General features: G+C 39.2%; 1 protein-coding gene across 5 annotated transcripts in view; it reads right to left on the bottom strand.

Annotated features, from left to right (window-relative positions):
* Positions 1-21,572, bottom strand: part of ASXL2 (ASXL transcriptional regulator 2) — a 138,436-nt gene extending 116,864 nt beyond the window's left edge. Inside the window, exons 1-3 of one of the 5 annotated variants that reach the window (XM_081265365.1) lie at positions 21,230-21,572; positions 14,442-14,518; positions 12,901-13,026 (exon numbers count right to left, since the gene is read on the bottom strand). In XM_081265365.1, coding sequence (XP_081121491.1) covers positions 12,901-12,984 — 84 coding nt within the window. In that variant the 5' untranslated portion in view covers positions 12,985-13,026; positions 14,442-14,518; positions 21,230-21,572. The remainder of the gene's footprint in view (positions 1-12,900; positions 13,027-14,441; positions 14,519-21,229) is intronic. The other 4 variants (XM_081265368.1, XM_081265366.1, XM_081265367.1 and 1 more) reach the window with 4 other exon arrangements.
* Between the last annotated feature and the right edge of the window lie 1,663 nt (positions 21,573-23,235).

The following is a 23,235-nucleotide window of genomic DNA, read 5'->3' as shown; positions in this document are numbered from 1 at the left end:
AAAAAAAGGGGGGGGGGGTGGCCTGGAGAAGTAGCTCAGTTGTTCAACACCCCTGGGTTCACCTGGGTTCAATCCCTTGTACCAGGAAAAAAAAAAAAAAGTTAAGACAGCAAATGTTATGTTATGATACACTGCCCATGATTCTAGAAAGAGTTATGTGGATAAAGAGAGAGAGAGTAAAAAGTTAATAAGATCTAGGTAGTGAGTATGTGAATACTCACTGTAAAAATCTTTCAAATTCACCATAGGGTTTTAAACATTTTTAAATGTTTTGAGAAACAAATCATAGTGCTCTACATACAGATATGCAAACATAATCGCATATTAACTGAAAAATGAAAGCTGCAGAACTGTATAGCTTAACTTCTTAAATTATTAAAGGAAGAGAGCACTATATTTATGTAAAGAAAATGTTTGAATATATACCTTAGGAACCATTAGCAGTATTTACAACTCTGAAAAGATGGAATTGTCTTTTTTTTTTTTTTTGGTAAAATATGTTTTTAGTTGTAGATGGACACAATACCTTTATTTTGTTTATTTGTTTATGTGGTGCTGAGGATCGAACCCAGTGCCTCACACATGCTAGGCAAGGGCTCTACCACTGAGCCTCAGCCCCAGCCCCTGGAATTGTCTTTATACTCTGAAGTATTTGGGTTATTTTAAGCCACAACATCCATTACTTTTATTGTAAACATACATTTATATAGCCCAATACATATTACCTCTCTCACCACCACAAAGCAAATATTTATTTACCTTATTGGCACCCACTTTTGGGGTTTTTGTTTGGTAGCAGGGATTGAACCCAAAGGTGCTTTACCATTGAGCTATTTCCCCAGCTCTTTTTATTTTTTATTTTGAGACACGGCTTCCCTAAATTGCTCAGGGCCTCCATGAATTGCTGAGGCTGGCTTTGAATGCATGACCCTTCTGCCTCAGCCTCCTGAACTGCTGGGATTACAGGTGTATGTCACCACCCACAGTTTATGGCCTTTTTTTTTTTTTTTTTAGTTGTAGGTGAACACAATACCTTTTTTTTTTATTTTTATTTTTATGTGGTGCTGAGGATTGAACCCAGCACCTCACACCTGTTAGGCAAGCGCTTTACCACTGAGTCACAAACCCAGCCCCAGTTTATGGCTTTTTTAATCTGAAAAAATCCCAATCCTTCTTTAATTTATATCAGAATACAGTATGAAGCATGCATATAATTTTCTTCCTCCAGATAATTAGGTTTCTCAAGGACTACCTACACTTAAACAGTGAATTCCTGCATATATTTGACCATTTGACTTTAAAACCTAGTCTAGTGAGCCTTTTCCACTCTCACATCAGTACCATGCTATGCTGCTTTATTTACTGTATCTCTGCAATACATTTTAATATCATGCACTACAAACTCTATCTCCCCATACTACTTTAAAAAAAAAAAAAGGTACTTAAGCCAGGTACGGTGGCACACCCATATCCCAGCAGTTCAGAAGGCTGAGGCAGGAGGATCGCAAGTTCAAAGCCAGCCTTAGCAACTTAGCGACACCCTAAGCAATTTAGCAAAACCCTTGCAAAATTTTTTAATTTAAAAAAGGGATAGTGACTGTTATAGTTTGGACTAAAGCTCCTGTCAATGCAGAGGTGAGGCGATTAGATTATGAGAGCTCCTGGGGCCATCCTAACTAGATAGTTAGGCAAGTGGGGCTTGACTGGGGGAGGTGGGTCACTGTAGGCATGCCCTGGAAGTGTACATCATCCTGGGGGCCCCTTCCCCTTTCACTTGATTTCTGCTTCCTGAGCCCACCATGAGCTGAGGAACTTTTCTCTTCTGGCCCTTCCCCTATGATGTGTTGCCTCAGTTTATTCCTAGAGCAATGGAGTCGGCCATCTAAGGACTGAAAACTCTGAAATCATGAGCACCAAATAAACTTTTCCTCCTCTAAGTTGTTCTCATCAGATATTTTGGCCACAACATTATCTAAAATGAAAACAGGAAGATCACAATTCCAGGCCAATCTGGGCAACTTAGTAAAACTCTATTTCAAAAGTTTAAAAGGGGGCTGGAGAGATGACTCATTGGTAAGAGCATTTCCCTAGCATGCTGGAAGCCATAGTTTCAATCCCAGCACTTGAGGAAGAGGCGGGGACCTCAAAAATTTAAAAGGGACAGTGCATTGATAAAGTACTTGTCGAACATGTGTAAGGCCCTGAGTTTGATTCCCAGTACTTAGGGTAAAAAAAGAATAAAAGGAAAAGGAAAGAAAATTACAGGTCAGGCATGGTGGTGTACACCTGTAATCACAACAACTCAGGAGGCTGAAGCAGGAGGATTCCAAGTTCAAGCCCAGCCTGGGCAACTTAGCAAAACCCTGCCTCAAAATAAAATAAAAAGGGCAAGGAATGCAGCTCAGGGTAGAATGTCCCTGGGTTCAATCCCCAACACCACAAAAACAAATAACAGAAAAATTTATTATGTGAAAAGTATGAAGCACTATAACCAAATGAGATTTTTTTTCCAGGAATGCAAAGGCTAACACTAATTGAGTTGAAAATTGATGTCACCCAACATATTGGCAGTCGATATAAGTCAAATGATTCCATCAATTCATAAAAAGCATTGGAAAAAATCCATCACAACTCAAAAGTTTAAAAACACGTGGCAGGGCTAGGGTTGTGGCTCAGTGACAGAGTGCTTGCCTCGTATATGTGAGGCACTAGGTTCAATCCTCAGCACCACATAGAAATAAATAAATTAACAAACAAATAAATAAAAGAAATAGAGGTGTTATGTCCATCTACAACTAAAAATAATTAAAACAAAACACATAATAAACTAAAAGGAATTTCCTCAACCAGATTATAGGTGTTTACAAAAAACCTACAAAAGTCAGAATATTAATTATGAAGAACTATTCCCTAAAATCAGAAAGAAAATATTCATAAATCACATATGCAACTAAGGACTTCCATCTAGAATACATGAAGAATTAAAACACAACAGCAAAGCCAGGCATGGTGGCACATGCCCATAATCCCAGCTCAGGGGCTGAGGCAGGAAGATCGCGAGTTCAAAGCCAGCCTCAGCAAAAGCGAGGTGCTAAGCAACTCAGTGAGACCCTGTCTCTAAATAAAATACAAGGACGGGGGTTTTGGCTCAGTGGTAGAGCACTTACCTAGCATGAGAGGCACTGGGTTCGATCCCCGGCACCACATAAAAATGAAAACAAATACAGTGAAGGTATCATGTCCATCTACAACTAAAATAAATAAATAAGTAAGTAAGTAAGTAAAATATAAAATAGGGCTGAGGATGTGGCTCAGTGGCCAAGTGGCCCTGAGTTCAATCCCTGGTATCCCCCCCTCAAAAAAGCAAACTATACAATAGCAAGAAAATAAATCCAAGGATGAGGGATATAATCCACTGATAGGGTGCTTGCCTACTAGCACTTGCCTGAGGTATTGGGTTCAACCACAAGACCAAAAAAAGAAAAATTAATACAGCACAAATGAATTTCACATATATTGGTAGTGGGAATGCAAAATTACATAACTACTCTGAAAAAGTTATTTTCTTTCAGTACTTGGAACACAGCATTCCAAGCCCTTCTGGATTTCAGAGTTTGTGTTGAAAAATCAGAAGTAATTCTGATTGGCTTCCCACTAAATGTGACCTGATTTTTTTTTTTTCTTGAGGCTTTTAAATGTCTATTCTTGGGCTGTGGTTGTGGCTCAGTGGTAGAGCACTCGCCTAGCATGCCATGAGGCACTGGGTTCGATCCTCAGCACCACATAAAAATAAAATGAAGATATTGTGCCCACCTAAAACTAAAATAAATAGATATTTTTAAAATGTTTTAAAAAAAATAAATTTCTATTCTTGTTTTACATATTAGGCAATTTTAATATGTCATGGAGAGGTTCTTTTGGATTCTGTCTATTTGGAGTTTTCAATGCTTCCTGTATTTGGAAACTCTTCCATTATTATTTCCCTGAAGAGGTTACCCATGCCATTAGCCCACATTTCAACCCTCGTTGATTCCACTAGTTCTTAAATTTTATCTCTTAATATTGTCCCAGGGTTCTTGCATATTCTGGTCATGGTTACTTTTTTTTTTTTTAAATAGTGTCTGACTGTTTAAGGTCAAGCCACTTTGTCTTCCAGCTCTGAGATTCTGTCTTCTGTATAGATTTTTTAACTAAACATTTTATTTACCTTTCATTTCCAAAATTTCTGTTTGGTTCTTCTACAATATTGCTATCTCCTTGTTGAATCTGTCATTCATATCTTGTAATAAATTCCTAATTCTTTGAGGCTTTTCCCTGAAAATTTTTCAATTTATCATGGAAGGTTTTTATTTCTACTATGATTTTGAAGGATAACTGCTGCATATATCAAATTGGTTCTAACTCTCAAATTAAAAAACATAGGCAGCACATAGAATAGATTGGAAAACAAGTCCGAACTATAGGTTGTTTACAAGAGACTCATAGGCAAAGATAGCAAAAGGCTGAAAGTGAAAGGATAAAAATTGATATACCATGCAAAGAGAGCCTGAAAACAAGCAGGAGTATCTGACAAAGTAGACTTCAACTCAAAATTAATCAGAAAAGACAAAAAAAGGCCACTTTGTACTGGTTAAAGAAAAAATCCTACAAAAAGATATAACAATAACAAATATTTATGACTCAAACATGAGTATACTTTAAAAAAAAAAAAAGAAACTACTCAAAAACTCACATAGCCCCCAATACAATAATACTGGGTGATTTCAACTTGCCTCTCACCAATAGATAAATCATGTAGACATCAACTCGGTAAAGACTCTGCAGACCTAAAAAATATGATGAAGCAAATGAACTTAAAACATATCTATAGAATATTTCATGCAAACAGCCAAATTTACATTCTTCTTGGCTGCTCATGGAACCTTTTCCAAAACAGACCAAAATTTAGGCCACGATACAAGTCTCAGCAAATTTTTAAAAAAGAAAGAATTATATAATTCCTTGCGTCTTATCTGATCAAAAGAGAATGAAATTAGGAATTAAAAAAATTAGAAACCAACAGCAAAATAAACTACAGAAATTATACAAACACATGAATTGAATAAAATATGTCTGAATGATGAATGGGTGATAGAAGAAATCAAGGGGAGGGATTTAAAAATTTTTAGTAACAAGCCAAAATAGTGATGTAACACACTGGAACCTCTGGAACATTATGATGGTGGTTCTAAAAGGAAAGTATAGTTGGCCTACATAAGAAAATAATATCCCCAATAAACTATATAATGATGCATCTAATGGCCCTTGAAAAATACCAATTCCAAAAAAAATTCCAAAACCAGTAAAGGAAATCGTTAATATAATAGCTGAAATCTATGAAATAGAGAATAAAAAACTACAAAGGATCAATGAAATAAAGTGTTGGTTCTTTGAAAAGATAAACAAGTCCTTAGCCAAACTAACCAAAAGAAAAAGAAAGAAGACCCACATTAATAATTAATACAATTAGAGATAAAGAAAAATCACCACAAACATCTCAGAAATCCACAAGACTTTGATCCAGAGGATCATTCAGGCTATTTTGAAAACTTATACTCCAATAAATTGGAAAGCCTAGAAGAAATGGATGTTTCTAGACACATATGACCTGCCAAAATTGAATCAAGAAGACACAGAAAACCTAAACAGACCAATAACAAGCAATGAAATAGAAGTGCTAATAAACTCTTCCAACAAGGAAAAAGCAAATGTATTCTCAGCAGAATCCTACCACATCCTTAAAGAAGAGCCAATACCAGTGCTCCTCAAATTATTCCATGAAATTGAAAGGGATAGAACACTTCCAAACTCATTTTATAAAGCCAGTATCACCCTGATACCAAAACCAGAGGACACATCAAGGAAAGAAAACTACAGATGAATATCCCTGATAAATCAAAGGGAGGGATTTAAAAATTTAAAAATTTTTAGCAAAAATCCTTAGAAAGATATTAACAAATCATATTCAACAACGTATTAAGAAGACTGCACATCATGACCAGTTGGTCTCATTCAAGGTTGCAAGGATTCTTTAACATACACAAATCAATAAATGTTAATTCACACAAATAGAATTAAGGACAAAAATCACACAGTCATCTCAAAAGATGTAGAGAAAGCCTTCAACAAAAATCAGCACCCGGGCTGGGGTTGTGGCTCAGCAGTAGAGCACTCACCTAGCACATGTGAGGCCCTGGGTTCAATCCTCAGCACCACATAAAAATAAATAAATAGGGCTGGGGTTGTGGCTCAGTGGCAGAGCACTGCCCTAGCACATGTGAGGCACTGCGTTTGATTCTTAGCACCACATATAAATAAATTCTAAAAAAAAAAAAAGGGGGGCCCATCAATCAATAAATAAATAAAGGTATTGTGTCCAACTACAACTAAAAAATAAATATTTTTTAGGGGCTGGAGTTGTGGCTCAGTGGTAGAGCACTCGCCTAGCACGAGCGAGGCACTGGGTTCGATCCTCAGCACCACATAAAAATAAATAAATAAAATAAAGGTATTGTGTCCAACTACAACTAAAAAAAATAAAATAAATAAATAAATATTTTTTAAAAAATCAGCACCCATGCTGGGCGTGGTAGAACACACCTGTATTCCCAGCAACTTGGAAGGCTAAGGCAGGAGGATCACAAGTTCAACCAGCTTGGGCAACTTAGCAAGATTCTGTCTCAAAATAAAAAATAAAAAAGCACAGGGCTTGGGCTGAGGCTGTAGCTCAATGATAGAGTGCTTGCCCCGCACATGTGAGGCACTGGGTTCAACCCTCAGCGCCACATAAAAATAAATAGTGGTAGAGTGCCCCTTGGTTCAATCCCCAATACCAAAAATAAATAATTTTTTTTTTTTTTTAAATCTGCACCATGGGCTGGGACTGTGGCTCAGTAGCAGAGCGTTTGCCTCACATGTGAAGCACTGGGTTCAATCCTCAGCACCACATAAAAAATAAATAAATAAAAAATAAAGGAAGCCAGGTATGGTGGTGCATGCCTGTAATCCCTGCAGCTCGGGAGGCTGAGACGAGAGAGTTACGAGTTCAAAGCCAGGCTCAGCAATTGTGAGGTGCTAAGCAACTCCATGAGACCCTGTCTCTAAATAAAATACTAAATAGGGCCGGGGATGTGGCTCAGGGGCCAAGTGCCCCTGAGTTCAGTCCCCAGTACCAAAAAAAAAAAAAAAAAAAAGATAAATAGGTATTGTGTCCATCTACAATTAAAAGAATATTTTTTAAAAAATCAGCACCACTCATGACAGAAATGCCCAAGAAACTAGAGAGAAAGGGCTATATATCATGGCCAGGCATGGTGGTGTTTACCTGTAATCCCAGCATCTTGGGAGGCTGAGGCAGGAGGATCATGAGTTCAAAGCCAGCCTCAGCAAAAGCAAGGCATTAAGCAACTCAGTGAGACCCTATCTCTAAAGAAAATACAAAACAGGACTTGAGATGTGGATCAGTGGTTGAGTACTTCTGAGTTCAATCCCTAATTAAAAAAAAAAAAAATCTAACTGGAACTGGAAATGGGAAAGGAGAAATGGATTTCAAAATTTAATAAGGTTTTTAGAGGCAGATGACCTTAAAAACACAGAGGTTTTTACGTTTTTGGTAAGAAAGGAAAATAAAATACAGAAGGATGAACAAATTTTATTTATTTATTTATTTTAATATTTATTTTTTAGTTTTAGGTGGATACAATATCTTTTTTTTTTTTTTAAAGAGAGAGAGTGAGAGAGGAGAGAGAGAGAGAATTTTTTTTTAATATTTATTATTTTTTAGTTCTCGGCGGACACAACATCTTTGTTGGTATGTGGTGCTGAGGATCGAACCCGGGCCGCACGCATGCCAGGCGAGCGCGCTACCGCTTGAGCCACATCCCCAGCCCGATACAATATCTTTATTTTACATTTATGTGGTGCTGAGGATCAAACCCAGTGCCTCGTGCATGCTAGCAACACAACCCCAGCCCAGATGAACAAATTTTAAATTTGCTAAGATTGCTTTGAACATATGTTAATTTATTACCAAATCACAGAACATATTTAGTATATCTTAAATTTCAGTAATATTTACAAGAAAAAATAATCTCAGAGCTCAATCCCATTCACACACTGATTTACATTATAATGCTTACATATACACCAATAATATGCTAGGTATACACCTTATTCTTATATAGTTATAAAAATAAAACAAATTTATAAATTAAACCCAAATATAAAACAAATTTCAACTTTAAGTAAAAATTAAAATAATGCTACTTTTGCTGTTAACTATATCACCATGGTCTTTCCTCTCACACCTCCCACAACATTCCCCATCCTGGGGAAATGAAACCAGGGACACAGACACCAGTCCTTTTTAAATTTTGAGACAGGCTCTCACTAAGTTGCCAAGGATGGCCTGGTACTTGCAATTCTCCTGCATCAGCCTCCTAAGTATCATGGATTACAGGATGTGCCAACATACCCAGCATCACCATGGTCTTGGCTGCTACAACACAAGACCTTTTGAGATGTCTTGAATATGCAAAACATGTTTTCTTATCTAAGCTATGGTGAAAACTTCATTACATACCATGATAATAGCTATGAACCTCCCTTTGTGAAAATACTCCAATTAATACGGACAGCAAAATGACACCAAAATCGCATGTCAAGTAACAAATATACTCAACTTTTAAGACTAACATTAAAACACAAAACTAAAAAATTTTCATTTAAAACCTCAAGTAATCCCATAAATTCCTGGTAAGAGATTCATGGGAAATTTAGTTTGAGAAACAATTTCATTAAACCTTTGTCACGTTGCCACCTGTCTGCTAGAAAATAGACCTGGAAAATATACACAAAGCAATCCAATAGTAAATAAAAGACTGAAAAAGTTTTCCTTCTTACCTCCCACATCTATTCTCCAAGTACAATTTTTTTTTGGGGGGGGAGGGTGGTACCAGGGACTGAACTCAGGGGCATTCAACCACTGAGCCACATCCCCAGCCCTATTTTGTATTTATTTAGAGATAGGGTCTCATGGAGTTGCTTAGCACCTTGCTGTTGTTGAGGCTGGCTTTGAACTTATGATCCTCCTGCCTCAGCCTCCTGGGCTGCTGGGATTACAGGTGTGTGCCACCATGCCCAGGCTCCAAGTACAATTTTATATCACAAACTCATAACAGTTTTTTCTCCTAGCAAAAAATGTCCTTAATTTTTGTCAAAAATAAATATATCGCTATTTAATGGTGTTTTCACAAATGGTATCATGATTTCCAAAGGCAGTATGGTATACAATCCCAAGACATAGTATTTAAACAGAAGACAGCTGTACAACACACTGCCCTGATGGTTCTACCAGCTGAACCTAAAGACCAGAGATATATACATGGTAATGGATGTATGAAATGAACAGTGTTGCAGAAATTCAGAAAAAAAAGAACATCCAACATGAGCTAGAGTAAATGGGGAAAAGAGTTTTGTTTTTCCTTTAAGAATGGTAGGATTTAGGCTGGGGTTGTGGCTCAGCAGTAGAGCCCCTCAGACGTACGAGACCTTGGGTTCAATATACACCAACTACAACTAAAAAATAAATATTAAAAAAAAAAAAAGAATGGCAGGATTTGGAGCTAGGGCTGTAGTTCAGTGGTGGAGTGTGGGAGGCACTGGTTTGATCCTCATCTCCACATAAAAATAAAGACATAAAAAGATACTGTATCCATCTACAATTAAAAAAGAAAGAAAGAATGGTAGGATTTGAGCCAGGCACAGTGGCCCATGTCTATAATCCCAGCAGCTTGGGAGGCTGAGGCAGGAGGATCCTGAGTTCAAAGCCAGCCTCAGCAAAGTAGAAAGGGCCTAAGGAATTCAGTGAGAACCTGTCTCTAAATAAAATACAAAAAAGAGCTGGGGATGTAGCTCAATGATTAAGCACCCCTAGATTCACTCTCCCCAATACAAAAAAATATATCCAAACGTACGTCTCCTTTAAAAAAAAAAAAAAAAAGGTAGAATCTTATTGTGTTAAAGAGCACTGAAGAACCTCTTGTATATGCAAAAACATCAAGAGACTGGCAGAACATAAAAGGCTGGGTACAGTGGAACACTCCTGTAATCCTAGAGAATCAGAAGGCTGAAGCAGGAGGATTGAGGTGCAAGGCGAGCTTCACCAATTTAGCAAGACCCTGTCTCAAAATAAAAAAGGGCTAGGAATGTAGCTCAGTGGTAGAACACCCCTGGGTTCAATCCCAGTATTGGAGAGAAAAAAATCTGTTGGACAACTCTGAGTAAATAAAGGTAAAGCAGTTTAAAAAAATGAGAAAAATTTGAGGCTGGGATTTATAGCTCAGTGGTACAGTGCTTGCCTCACATGTGTGAGGCACAGGGTTCAATCCTCAGCACCACATAAATAAATAAAATAAAGGTATTGTGTCTATCCACAACTAAAACTTTTTAAAAAAACTCAAAAATGAGAAAAATTTGAAGAGCAGGAAAAGTAATATATACTCCCTCACACTATACAGCAATCTGTTTAAAACACAGATATGATATTATCTCCTCCATAAAACCATTACTCCTAGAATAAAAACACTAGTCAGCTCAACTTTCCACAACCCTCCACATTTTGGCCCTAACATACCTTTTCTGGCTTAATCTTCTACTACACTTCACAATCCTCAAAGGTAAATTCACTGTGCATTAAACACACCCTGCATTTCAGTGTACTTTCTTTTCAGCTCTTCCCTTTCTGGAAGGACCTTATCTATTATTCACCCATAAATGTTGGCATCTATCATCTTGAACACCTTCTCTAAGTCCAACCCTGCTCCCTTATCCCTTCTATCTATCTATCTATCTATCTATCTATCTATCTATTTATTTGTTTATTTATTTATTTTACTGTTGGTTCACTATTATGCAGCTTCAACAGAAAATATATCCACGACTTTAAGTCTTATTATCTAATCTTAGGTTCAAACAGCTCACAATTTCTATGTGTTGGGATGCTGGGTACAGATTAGCTGGTCCTCTGCTTAGAATCTCATTAGGTAGAAACAGAAGCACCAGCTAAGGCTGTGACCTCATCTGAGCCTTGGTTATTACTAGTTATCAGCAGATTTCAGTCCCTTTCTGTTGTAGGACTCAGGCTCTGTTCTCATGCTGGCTCACTCAGCTCCTAAAGGTTGCCTGTGTACATTGCTACAGGGCCTTCTCCACTGGCAGCACACAATAGGGCTGTTTGTTTCTTTTCAAAACCAGCAAGAAAACCTCTACTGCTTCAAAATTTCTCTTGTACCACCTTCTAGATCCTGTTGAAAGGGCTTGCCTGATTGGGTTAGGCTCACCAAATCAAAGTCAAACATAATTACCCCTACAAAATCTCTTCATCTTAGCCAGGCATGGTTGCACACACCTGTACTCCCAGCAGCTTGGGAGGCTGAGGCAGGAGGATAGTGAGTTCAAAGCAAGCCTCTCGGCAATTTGGTGAGGCCCTAAGCAACTCGGTGCTTGGGATGCTAGGCACAGATCAGCAGGCGACACTACTAAATAAGATACAAAAAGGGCTGGGGATATGGCTCAGTGATTAAATGTCCCTAAGTTCAATCCCTGCCCCCCAAAAAAATCCCTTCATCTTTTCTGTGTAATATAACCAAATATTAGGACTTATATCCCATTATATTCATTATCCCCATCCACTCAGAGGGGAATATATGGATGGAATCTTGGGACCATTTTAAAATTCTGCCAACCAAAACTATAATCTCGAAAGACTAATACAGGGCTGGGGATATAGCTCGGTAGAATGCCTGCCTCGCATGCACAAGGTCCCGGGTTCAATCCCAGCCCCACACACACACACAAAAAAAGACTAATACATTTTTAAATATACTTTCATAAATATCAATAACCAACTAAAGGCATAACAGAAAACAATATTTTTGGCAGAAATCAAAACATAAAACATGTATGTATTACATTTTGCCTAAATTATTAGTCCACTTCTTACTAAATAGCAAACTCTTAAGAGGTCAAGAACAATATGTTCATTGTTTCTCATAGGCTCCCACATAGCAAAGAATAAGCATTAAGTATTCAATAAACATAAACGGATGGTAAAGGGAATTTGCAGTTCACACAAAAGAAAAACAAGCAGAAGATGAAAATTATATTATTGTTACACATAGCCAAAAACAAATAAATAAGAAAATACAGTTGGACTCACACATAAGAGTCCCTACTAACATGGGGGAAGACCAAGCATGTGAAGATATGTGGCAAAACAGGGTTAGATCTAGGGTAGACACACCTGCAAATGAAGTATAAAACAGAAGAGGGATCTTTCCTGAGTTCCCTCACTTGTTCATAGCTCACTTAAGTCTCTGATTCCACAATGACCCTGGAAAGTCACAGCCAACAAGGTGTTCCAGAGGTTAAAAGGCTTTTCATTACAACTGTCTCATATCTCTGCACTTATTTGCTAAGATATAACATCTTTACAATATCTACTTTTCCCATTCAGAAACAAAAAATTATACACATTTATTAACTTTTCAGAAATATTAACAAACAATGCTTATAACATACCAGGCATTATACAAAAATAAATAAAAATTCACACACTTTCACTTAATCACTTAATACCCAAAATAGTAGGTTTTACTATCATTATCATTTCGATTTAGGAAAATGATGAAAGCTTTGGCAGTGTTAAAGCCGGGGCTAGGGCTGGGGCTAGGGCTCAGTGGTAGTGCACTTGCCTGGCATGTGTGAGGAATTGAGTTGATTCTCAGCACTGCATATAAATAAATAAAATAAAGGTCTATCAACAACTAGAAAAATATTAAAAAAAAAAAAAAAAAGCCTTACAACTCCAGGTCCTTGGACTGCAGCACCAACATCACCTGGGAACTTGTTAGAAATGAAGAATCTCAGTGAGGTGTGGTGGCACATGCCTGTAATCCCAGCAAATCAGGAGGCTGAGGCAAGAAGATCCTGAGGCAGGAAGATCACGAGTTCAAGGCCAGCCTGGGCAACATAGCAATATCCCATCACACAAACACATAAAAAGGTACAGAATCTCTGGCCACATCACAAACCAAATGAATCTAGAACTGTATAACAAGATCCCTTGATGATTCTTTTTGTTTTTTTAAGTTGCCAATGGACCTTTTTACTTATTTATTTATTTGTGGTACTGAGACTCGAACCCTGTGCCTTATACATGCTAGGCAAGTGTTCTACCACTGAGCCACAACCCCAGTGCCCCTAGATGATTCTTACACATTAATGTTTGTACTCATTTAAACAACTTGTGCAAGATGACACAACAAACAGTAAAGGCAACATCAAATCCAGATTTGTATGATTCAAAATTCATGTTAATAACCAGCTAATAATTATGTAGTTTTCCTATATAGGGTAATCTATTGTTAAGGCTATTCACAAATTGCTATTTAAAAATTGTCCCTTTTGCCAGGCATCGTGGCACACACCTATAATACCAGAAGCTGGGGAGGTTGAGACAGGAGGATGGTGAGTTCAAAGCCAGCCTCAGCAAAAGTGAGGCATTAAGCAACTCAGTGAGACCACGTCTCTAAATGGAATACGAAATAGAGCTGGGAATGTTGCTCAATGGTCGAGTGCCCCTGAGCTCAATCCCTGATACAAAAAAAAAAAAAAAAATGTCCCTTTCTTCCCATTATCGGTTTCACAGTTTATTAATGATACATATAAAAATTATTATTCTGGGTTGGGACTGTGGCTCAGTGGCAGAGTGCTTGCCTAGCATGTGTGAGGCACTGGGTTTGATTCTCAGCACCACATATCAATAAATAAAATAAAGGTCCATTGACGCTAAAAAAAAAAAAAATTATTCTTCTATGCATGTGGTGGCTTAGGCCTGTAATCCTAGCAACTTGGGAAGTTGAGGAAGGAGAATTGACTGCTTTAGCCTACAAAGTTGAAGGCCAGCCTCAGCAACAGAGTGGGACCCTATCTCAAAAAAAAAAAATTTTGCATTTTCTTAATTTAACAAAAACATCAGCAGTGCACTATGGCTCATGTCTGTAATCTCAGTGACTCAGGAGGTTGAGGCAGGATTTCAGATTCATGGTCATCCTTAGCAACTTAGCAAAGCTCTAAGCAACTTAGCAAGACCCCGTCTCAAAATAAAAAAATAAAGAGAACTAGGAATATATAGCTCAGTGGTAAAGTGGCCCTGGATTCAACCTCTTGTACCAAAAAAAAATTATATATATTACTTTCTATATATCTTGTAGTTCATCCATATCATAGAAAAATACACAAATGTACTTGAAAGGAAAAATCTTCATAACACACAACACCTTAATATATTTCATGGATATATCCAAATTAAACTTAGAAAGGCCAGGCACAGTGGCACACACCTGTAACTCCAGAGGCTCAGGAGGCTGAGGCAGGAGGATAGTGATTTCAAAGCCAGTCTCAGCAACTTAGCAAGCCCCTAAGCAATTAAAGAGAATAAAGGGTTGGGGATGTCGCTCAGTGGTTAAGCATCCTTGGGTTCAATCCCTAGTACCAAAATAAGTCAATAAACTTAGAAAATTTGGCAGAACCTCTCAAGTCAAATATGAAATTAATCATTATTCTGTCAAATAGCAATATATATATTTTTATTTTTTTGATAGTTGTGTATGGACAGCATGCCTTTATTTTATTTGTTTATTTTTATGCAGGGCTAAGGATTAAACCCAGTGCCTCACACATACTAGGCAACCACTCTGCCACTTAGCTATAGCCCCAGTCCCAATAGCAACATATTTTTAAATGTTGTGTTACTATTTAGAAATGTCATTAAGGCCTGGGTTGTAGCCCAGTAGTATAGCACTTGCCTAGCACGTGTGAGTCACTAGGTTCAATCCTCTGAACCGCATATAAATAAATAATAAAGGTATTATGTCCATCTATAATAACAATATTTTAAAAAGAAATGTCATTAACACCATTGAACATTTTATTTATTCCAGTACCAGGGACTAAACCCAGGGGTACTTAAGCACAGAGCCACATATCCAGCCCTTTTTAGTTTTTATTTTGATACAGGGTCTCACTAAGTTGCTGAGGGCCTTGATAAATTACTGAGGCTGGCTTTGAACTTTCGATCCTCTTGTTGCACCTTCCAAGCGGCTGGGATTACAGGCGTGCACCACTACACCCAGCCTCTTGAACTCTTTATTGGAAATTGAGTATAGCTAACCCATGTATTAAATAATTCAAATATCAATGAGCTAAAGATTCAAGATGAGGGCTGGGGATGTGGCTCAAGCGGTAGCGCGCTCGCCTGGCATGCATGTGGCCCGGATTCGATCCTCAGCACCACATACAAACAAAGATGCTGTACCCGCCGATAACTAAATAATAAATATTAAAAAGAATTCTCTCTCTCTCTCTACCTCTCTCTCTCTTTAAAAAAAAAAAAAAAGATTCAAGATGATAGGGGCCATCCCAAATGGTAAACTCCAATGAAAGCTGTTCTAAATGTAATATCAGCCACTACCGTCAGAGGCCAAGGAATTTTCACATGAAATGTCTTTCATAACGTAACTTTTGCCAAAATATGGATCAACTTACTAAGAAAACACTAAAATTAGTAAGTCTTAGTCAGGTGTGGCGGCACATGCCTATAATCCCATCTACTTGGGAGACTGAGGCAGTAAGATCAAAATTCAAAGTCAGCCTGGACAAGTTAGTGAGAACCTATCCCAAAAAATAAAATGGGGTGGGCTGGGGTTGTGGCTAAGTGGTAGACTGCCTGCTTAGCATGTGCAAGACGCTGGGTTCAATCCTCAGCACCACATAATTAACAAATAAGTAAATAAATAAATAAAATGAACAAATTTTAAAAATAAATAAAATAATATGTGAGCTACAATTATAGCTCAGTGGCAGAGCACTTGCCTAGCATGTGTAAGGCACTGGGTTTGATTCTCAGCACCAAATATAAATAAATAAGAATAAAAGGCCCATTGTCAACTAAAAAAATATTTTAAATAAATAAATATAAATAAAGCGGCTGGGGTTGTGACTCAGTGGTAGAAGTGCTTGTCTAGCACATGTGAGACACTGGGTTCTATCTTCAGCATCACATAAAAATAAATAAAGGTATTATGTCCACATACAACTAAAAATATTTTTTAAATAATTAAATAAATAAATAAGATGAAATGGGCTGTGGATACAGCTCAGTAGTAGTGCACCACTGGATTCAATCCCCAGCAGTACACAAAAAGAAAGAAAAAGTCATACAGTACCCTCTGATGCCCAAGACCAAGTTCATGTGAATTCAATACAAATCAATTTCAGTACTGTCAGGCAGTCAGAAGAATTATCATGGACATTTCCCCAAATCCACTTAGGTTAGAACTTTGAGTGGGAGAAACCTTTCTTAACAGGACCTAAAATTAAAAAAGAATAAAAGGTAAATATTGATCAATTTGTTTATATTAACATTAAAAATGCTTGGGCAAGCCAGATGCCATGGTGCCAGCCTAACTCAGGAGGTTACGCCAGGATAATAATAAATTCAAGGCCAGCCTCAGCAAATTAATGAGGTAACTAAACAACTTAGTGAGAACCTGTCTTAAAATAAGAAGGGCTGGCCAGGCTCGGTGGAGCACACCTGTAATCCCAGCAGCTCAGGAGGCTGAGGCAGGAAGATCGCGAGTTCAACGCAAGCCTCAGCAACAGAAACACTAAGCAACTCATTGAGACCCTGTCTCTTGAATAAAATACAAAATAGGGCTGAGGATGTGGCTCAGTGGTTGAGTGCCCCTGAGTTCAATCCCTGGTACCCAAAAATAAAAAATAAAAAGGGTTGGGACATAATTCAGTGGTAAAGCGTCCATAGGTTTGATTCCCAGTACTAAAAAAGCAAACAAACAAAAAATGTAGGGGCAGCAAAAGAAAAACACAACTCCATAAATCAAGGCAAAAGGCAAAACAAGGAAATCAATCTGCAACACACATGACAAAAGGCTAGTTACTTTTATTCACAAAGACTTTTTAGCAAGGCCCTGAGCAACTTAGCAAGACCCTGTCTCAAAATAAAAAATAAAAAGGACTGGGGACGTGGACCTGAAGTGCAATCCTCAGTACTAAAAAAAAAAGAAAAGAAAAGAAAAAAGAAACAAACAAACAAAGAAATTAGTGGGAAAAAGACCAGGATAGGGAGTGAAGGTGGGAAGGGAGACAAGTGATCTTAACACACAAGTTTACTGGAAAAAAATAAAAAATACAAATAGTAAGCATAGGAAGTTACTTTACATCTGTATCACAGACAAATGTGGCTGCATGAACTTTACATAATTAAAATTAAGTAAAATTTAAAATACAATTCTTTAGTCACACTGGCCACATTTTAGGTGCTCAAGGAACACATATGACTAGTGGTCACCACATCTAATAGCAGATACAGAACATTTCCATCAAGTTTTTTTTTTTTTTTAAAGAGAGGGAGAGAGAGAGAGAGAGAGAGAGAGAGAGGGAGAGAGGGAGGGGGAGGGAGAGGGAGAGAGAGAGAGAGAGAGAGAGAGAGAGAGAGAGAGAGAGAGAGAATTTTTAATATTTATTTTTTAGTTCTCGGCAGACACAACATCTTTGTTGGTATGTGGTGCTGAGGATCGAACCCGGGCCGCACGCATGCCAGGCAAGCGCGCTACCGCTTGAGCCACATCCCCAGCCCATCCATCAAGTTTTACTGAACAAAACAATTGAAAAACTGCTTTGTTACTGTATGAAAATGCCAAGAATAAGATAGATACTTTTTTTTTTTTTTGGACTACAGGAAAAACTGGAGAAGAAAAAGGAAATTTCAAATTTTTGGAAGATACCTATAATCCCAGTAACTCCAGTGACTTGAGAGGCTGGGGCAGGAGAACCTCAAGTTCAAGGCCAGCCTCAACAACTTAACAAGACCTTATCTCAAAATAAATGTCTAAAAGAATTGGGGATATAGCACAGTGATAAAGTGCCCCTAGGTTCACTCTCCAGTACCACCAAAAATAACAACAACAACAAATGGGGGGGGCCAGTGTACAAATTGGCACAAAGTTGGGGTTTTTTTGTTTTGTTTTGTTTGTTTTTGTTTTTTGTTTTAGTTGTTAGTGGACACAAACATCTTTAAATTATTTTTATGTGGTGCTGAGGATAGAACCCAGTGCCCCCCACGCATGCCAGGCAAGCAAGTTACCGCTTGAGCCACCTCCCCAGTCCCAAGGCACAAAGTTTTAAAGATATGTAAAGACACATTTCAAGTTCAAGTGTACATCACTGGCCCTCCACTGGGAATCAAACCCAGGGCCTCCTAGGCAAGCACTCTACCACTGACCTACATCCCCACTTTTTTTAAATTTTATTGTGAGATAAGGTCTTGCTAATTGCCCAGACTGGCCTTAAAATTTGCGATCTCCCTGCTTCAACCTCTCAGATAGCTAGGATTACAAACATGTGACACCCTGCCAGCTAAAGTAATCTTTATCCTAACTATTCCATTCACATAAATACACATATACATGTATACATACATATACAAGAATGATACCAAAAGAAACAAACTATAAATGACCTATTTCCATAATTAAGGATCAATTTTTTAAATGATGACATATCCAAAAAAAATGGAATACTAAAAAAAAAGAAAGAATAGGGAATGTAGCTCGGTTCATTCTCACTTGGGTTCAATTCTCACTACTGGAAAAAAAAAAGAAAAGAAAAAGACCAGGCATGATGGCACACTCCTGCAAACCTAGCAACTCAGGAGGCTAAAGCAGGATTATAAATTCAAGGCCAGCCTATGCAACCCAGGAAAGACCCTGAACCAAAACAAAACAAAACAATCTGAAAATGAAGCTCAGTGGTAGAGCATCTGCCCAACATGTGAATGGTCCTGGGTTCAATCCCCAGAACAAAAATAAATACATACATACATACATACAAATAGTAAGTCTGCTGAATACACTTTTTCAAACTGCACCCTACCTCTTAGAGATTCTGATAATAACTACAAACTTAATACAAGTACAGGTTGGGCAAACATCTGTAATCCCAGCAACTCTGGAGGTTTAGGCAGGAGGATCACAAGTTCAAGGCCAGCCTCCAAAATGTAGGGAGACCTTGTCTCACACACACACACAAAAAAAGGTTGTGGGAGGGCAGTCTGGAGAAGTACCTAAGTGTAAAGTGCATCTGGGTCCATTCCCTGGTACACCCTCTCCCCATATTTTTTTTTCTAGAGACTTAAAATGAATCAACATAATTAGGGATCTGCCTAGTTACAATTAAAATTTACCTTCTTTCTGAAACAGGGTCTTGCTCAGTTACCCAAGCTGGCCTCGAACTTGTGGTCGTCCTATCTCAGCCTCCGGAGTCATGCACTGCCAACCCAGCCCATGTTTCTTTTATTAACAGACACTGTGAGATAACCATGAAGTAGAAGGCAAAATAGTGGGGCTGGGGTTGTGGCTCAGCGGTAGAGCGCTCCCCTAGCATGTGCAAGGCCCTGGGTTTGATCCTCAGCACCACAGAAAAATAAATAAATAAAGGTATTTTTTTTTAAAAAAATAGGAATACAACTATCAAAAATTATTTTTAGAGTTTTATCTTTTATAGGGAAACTACCAGCACAGTCATACAAAAAGATATGTGAAAACAATAAATAAAAAGTACTAGTTATTTCTGCACTTTTTTCATATTTCCAGCTAAAACATAAGTTGAAAGCTCATCAACCCCCTAACACACGAAATTTACAAAACAAATGCATAAGGTTCTCAAAATAAATACACCAGACTGAATAAACAAAAGGACCCAGATTGGGGGAAATAAATGACTATAGCAATATACCCAAAATGTTAAGATACAACTGATGGGTAAAAATACGTGGTTTTTTTTCTTCTTTGTGCTTTTCTATAATTTTCTAAATTTCACCACCATAAATATTTAACTTTTTTTTTTTGGTATAGGGGATTGAACCCAAGGGCACTTAATCACTGAGCCACATCCCCAGCCCTTTTTATTTTGAGACAGGGTCTAAGTTGCTGAGGCTGTCCTCCATCTTGCCATCCTCCTCCCTCAGCCTCCCAAACTCCTTGGATTACAGTTATGCACCACCACAATCGGCTATTTATTTCTTTTGTATTCAGGGGGGAAAAACTTATTTAATAAATAACCATCTGACATTTAGTGTGCTGTCCATGTATTAAAGAGATGAACACCTCTCACTTTCCAATATTGAAATGCTATTGTTTAATGCCCTGCTATTTTTCTGTTGCACCCCCAACGAAGGAATAAACTTCACTTTCTCCTTTTTCATTTCTACATACATACACGCTTTTTATTTTTTTTTCTTCGTAAAACACAGAAAAAGTTCTGACTAAATATCCTTTTTAAAAAACCTACCTCTACATTTCCTTATGACAAAATTGGGGGAAAAAATGTTTTGCCCATGAATCACAATTTGTGGGCCACCATCACTTTGGCTACAGAAAAGTGAAGGACGGGTAAACTACACGTCCCACCATGCACTGCTGCCTTGTTCAGAGTAGGTCTCTACGGAAACAGAAAAAAAATATATATTCTACAAGTCCCACCTGTTACTTCGTTTCTAAACACCTCCAGCACTTTCAGCTCCAACAGAAAACAAAAACAAAAGCCTCGTGACCTCACGTCGGCTCCGAGAGCCAGATAAGCAGGGGGTCAGGCAGAATGTCGGCTGTAGAGGGTAAATTCTACAAGCTCCGGCGCTCCCTTCTTCTTTCCGGAGCTAGATGCACGCACAAGCCTTCTCCTGTCTGCATCCAATGGGGGCTCTCCAGGCGCACAAGGGAGAAGAACCGGTTACTGTGCAAGCACAACAGACTTCCCCTTGCCGGGGCGGAGGCTACCAAAGAGTGGGGGCGACAGCGACATGACCGAGACAGCCTCCAAACACCAAGAGGACTCGTCACAGATGCTGGGAGAAGCCGCAGCCTGACGGCGAGCCCCCTTTGCTAGCGCCTCCATTCCCACAGGGACCGCAACCCCGACCCTAACTGCCGCCTGCTCGGCGCGGTTTTGTGCCTTCAGCGGGGTCGCGGGGCCAATGACCTCCCTTCCCCTGAGACTGGCGGGCAGCAAGGGAACGAAATCCTCCCGGCCTTCCCCTTCGCTCCCTCCCCCTTACCGTCTTGGCGGCCTCCGCCCAGGTCCTGCCCTTCTTCCTACGGCCCTTTTCCCTCATGTCGGGTCTTGAACTGGACTAGGAGGTTCCCGTGTCCCGGCTCCGGCCGCCCTCCCTGCCTTCTCTGCCCTGTGCTGCTTTTCCCGCGGTGCCGGGAAAGGTGGGAGAAAGGGGAAGTCAGGCCGGAGGAGCAACCTAGCAGAGGAAGCGGCGGGGGAGGTGCGCGGGGGGGTTTATGGGGCGGCCGATCCTCCTGCTGCCGTTGCCACTGCTACCGCTGCTGCCATATTGGGTTCTTACTGTACAGGCAGCCGCTATGGTCATGTGACCGGTCCCGCGCGGCCGTCACTACTGTACGCAGCCGGCCCCTCAGCCCAGCCGCAGAGCCAGGAAGCCGGCTGTCCGCGGCTCCTCGCCACGCCCCCTCCCTTCCGGTCTCCGCCTTTTCTTAGGCGCGTGCGCAATGAGGACGGGCTCGGAGTTAAAAATCTCCCGCCTAGCGCTCACACGCTCAGTGGAAATCTGCCTGCGGAAGCGGAACTTGATCTCTCAGAGGAGGCAGGTTTAGCGCTGTGCAACCGCATGCGGGTTGCCTCGGTGGCTCTGAACACTTAAAAGCGACAGCGTCTTCCCTCAAGGGGTGAACCTACCAATTATTACTTCTCAAAAGCCTAACATTTGTTTCCTCGTTTGTTTATATTAGTTTTTGCAAAGGTTGTGTTTTTGAAGATTTGCAAGTTCTTGTGTACTTGTTAATCCTATTGAATAGATAAGGCCGTGACGTTGACTAGACCAAACTAGAGTCGGATGTAGAGAAACCAAAATCAAGTTGTTGCCCGGTAAGAGCCCTTTCTGTCTTTCAAGAATGCCTCTCAAACTTGGATGACTTTTTAAGGCCAAATTAGTAACTTCAGTCACGTTTTTAGAAGTGAATGGTCTTGTAAAGATAGAAATGGAAGAACTCTTGGTCTCTCACAAAGTTCAGTCCCTGGCACGTTGCCTATATGTATCAGGCGTTTGGTAAATATTTACTGAATGATTCAGCTATGTCTGTGGTCAAAAACCATCGTTTATAATGTCCACTACAGTCTCCTGAAAGACCGAGAATATGGCATCTTTCGTTATCTGTGTCTTTATACTTTGCAAAGTAAAAAAATGAGCGACTGAGGGCAGAATGTAACCCAGTGATAGAGTACCTGCCTAGCATGAATAGGTTTCAGCAGTTTATGGACCCCCCCTATAATTATAGTCAATATTTGTAACACGTGGATTTTTTGAAAGCAGGGTTCATAACTTTATCTTAGTAATTCATAGCACATCGATAATACTCATAGTGTGTACCACCTCATAGAGACCCTGCTTAATCCCCAGCTCTTGAATGGGCTTGCCATCCAGTCCTGTTGCACTGACATGGGAGCTCCACCCAACTTGTTCTGAGACTCTACTAGGCCACAGTCTCCACTATACTTATACTTAATATTGTGTTTCTACATCTACATCCCTAGGTATTTTGTTGTGGTGGTTTGGTTTGGGTTTGGGTTTGAGTTAATATTATTTCGGTTTTTATTAGAAGGTCTCACCGAGTTGCTAGAGTCTGGTCTCAAACTTGTGACCCCCCTGCTTCAGCACTTCTGATTTTAATTTCAAGGTTCGTGATTGTGATATTGCAGTTCCTACTTTTTAATCTACAGATCTAAATAGTTTATTAGTACTGTAAAATAATCTCCCAGAGAGTATATTTGCCTATTAGTGCAATTTGTTAATGAATATTTACATCTCTCTCATATCTGCCCTCCTTCTGGAATTCCTTTAATATCTTGTTTCTTCTCTCACTCTCCTCAAACCCACCCTTCAGAAAATGCCAGCTCTATTTTTTTAAAATCCCTCCTGGCAGTGGGCTGTGTTGTGGCTCAGTGGTAGAATACTTGCTTGCCTAATACGTGTGAGGAACTGGGTTCATTTCTCAGCACTGCACACAAATAAACAAAAATCCATCAGTAACTAAAAAA

Source organism: Spermophilus citellus (assembly GCF_964194105.1).
Source record: "Spermophilus citellus genome assembly, chromosome: 13".
Lineage (NCBI taxonomy): Eukaryota > Metazoa > Chordata > Mammalia > Rodentia > Sciuridae > Spermophilus > Spermophilus citellus.
Note: the sequence above shows the minus strand (reverse complement) of the source record. Positions and strands in the feature narration are given on the sequence as shown.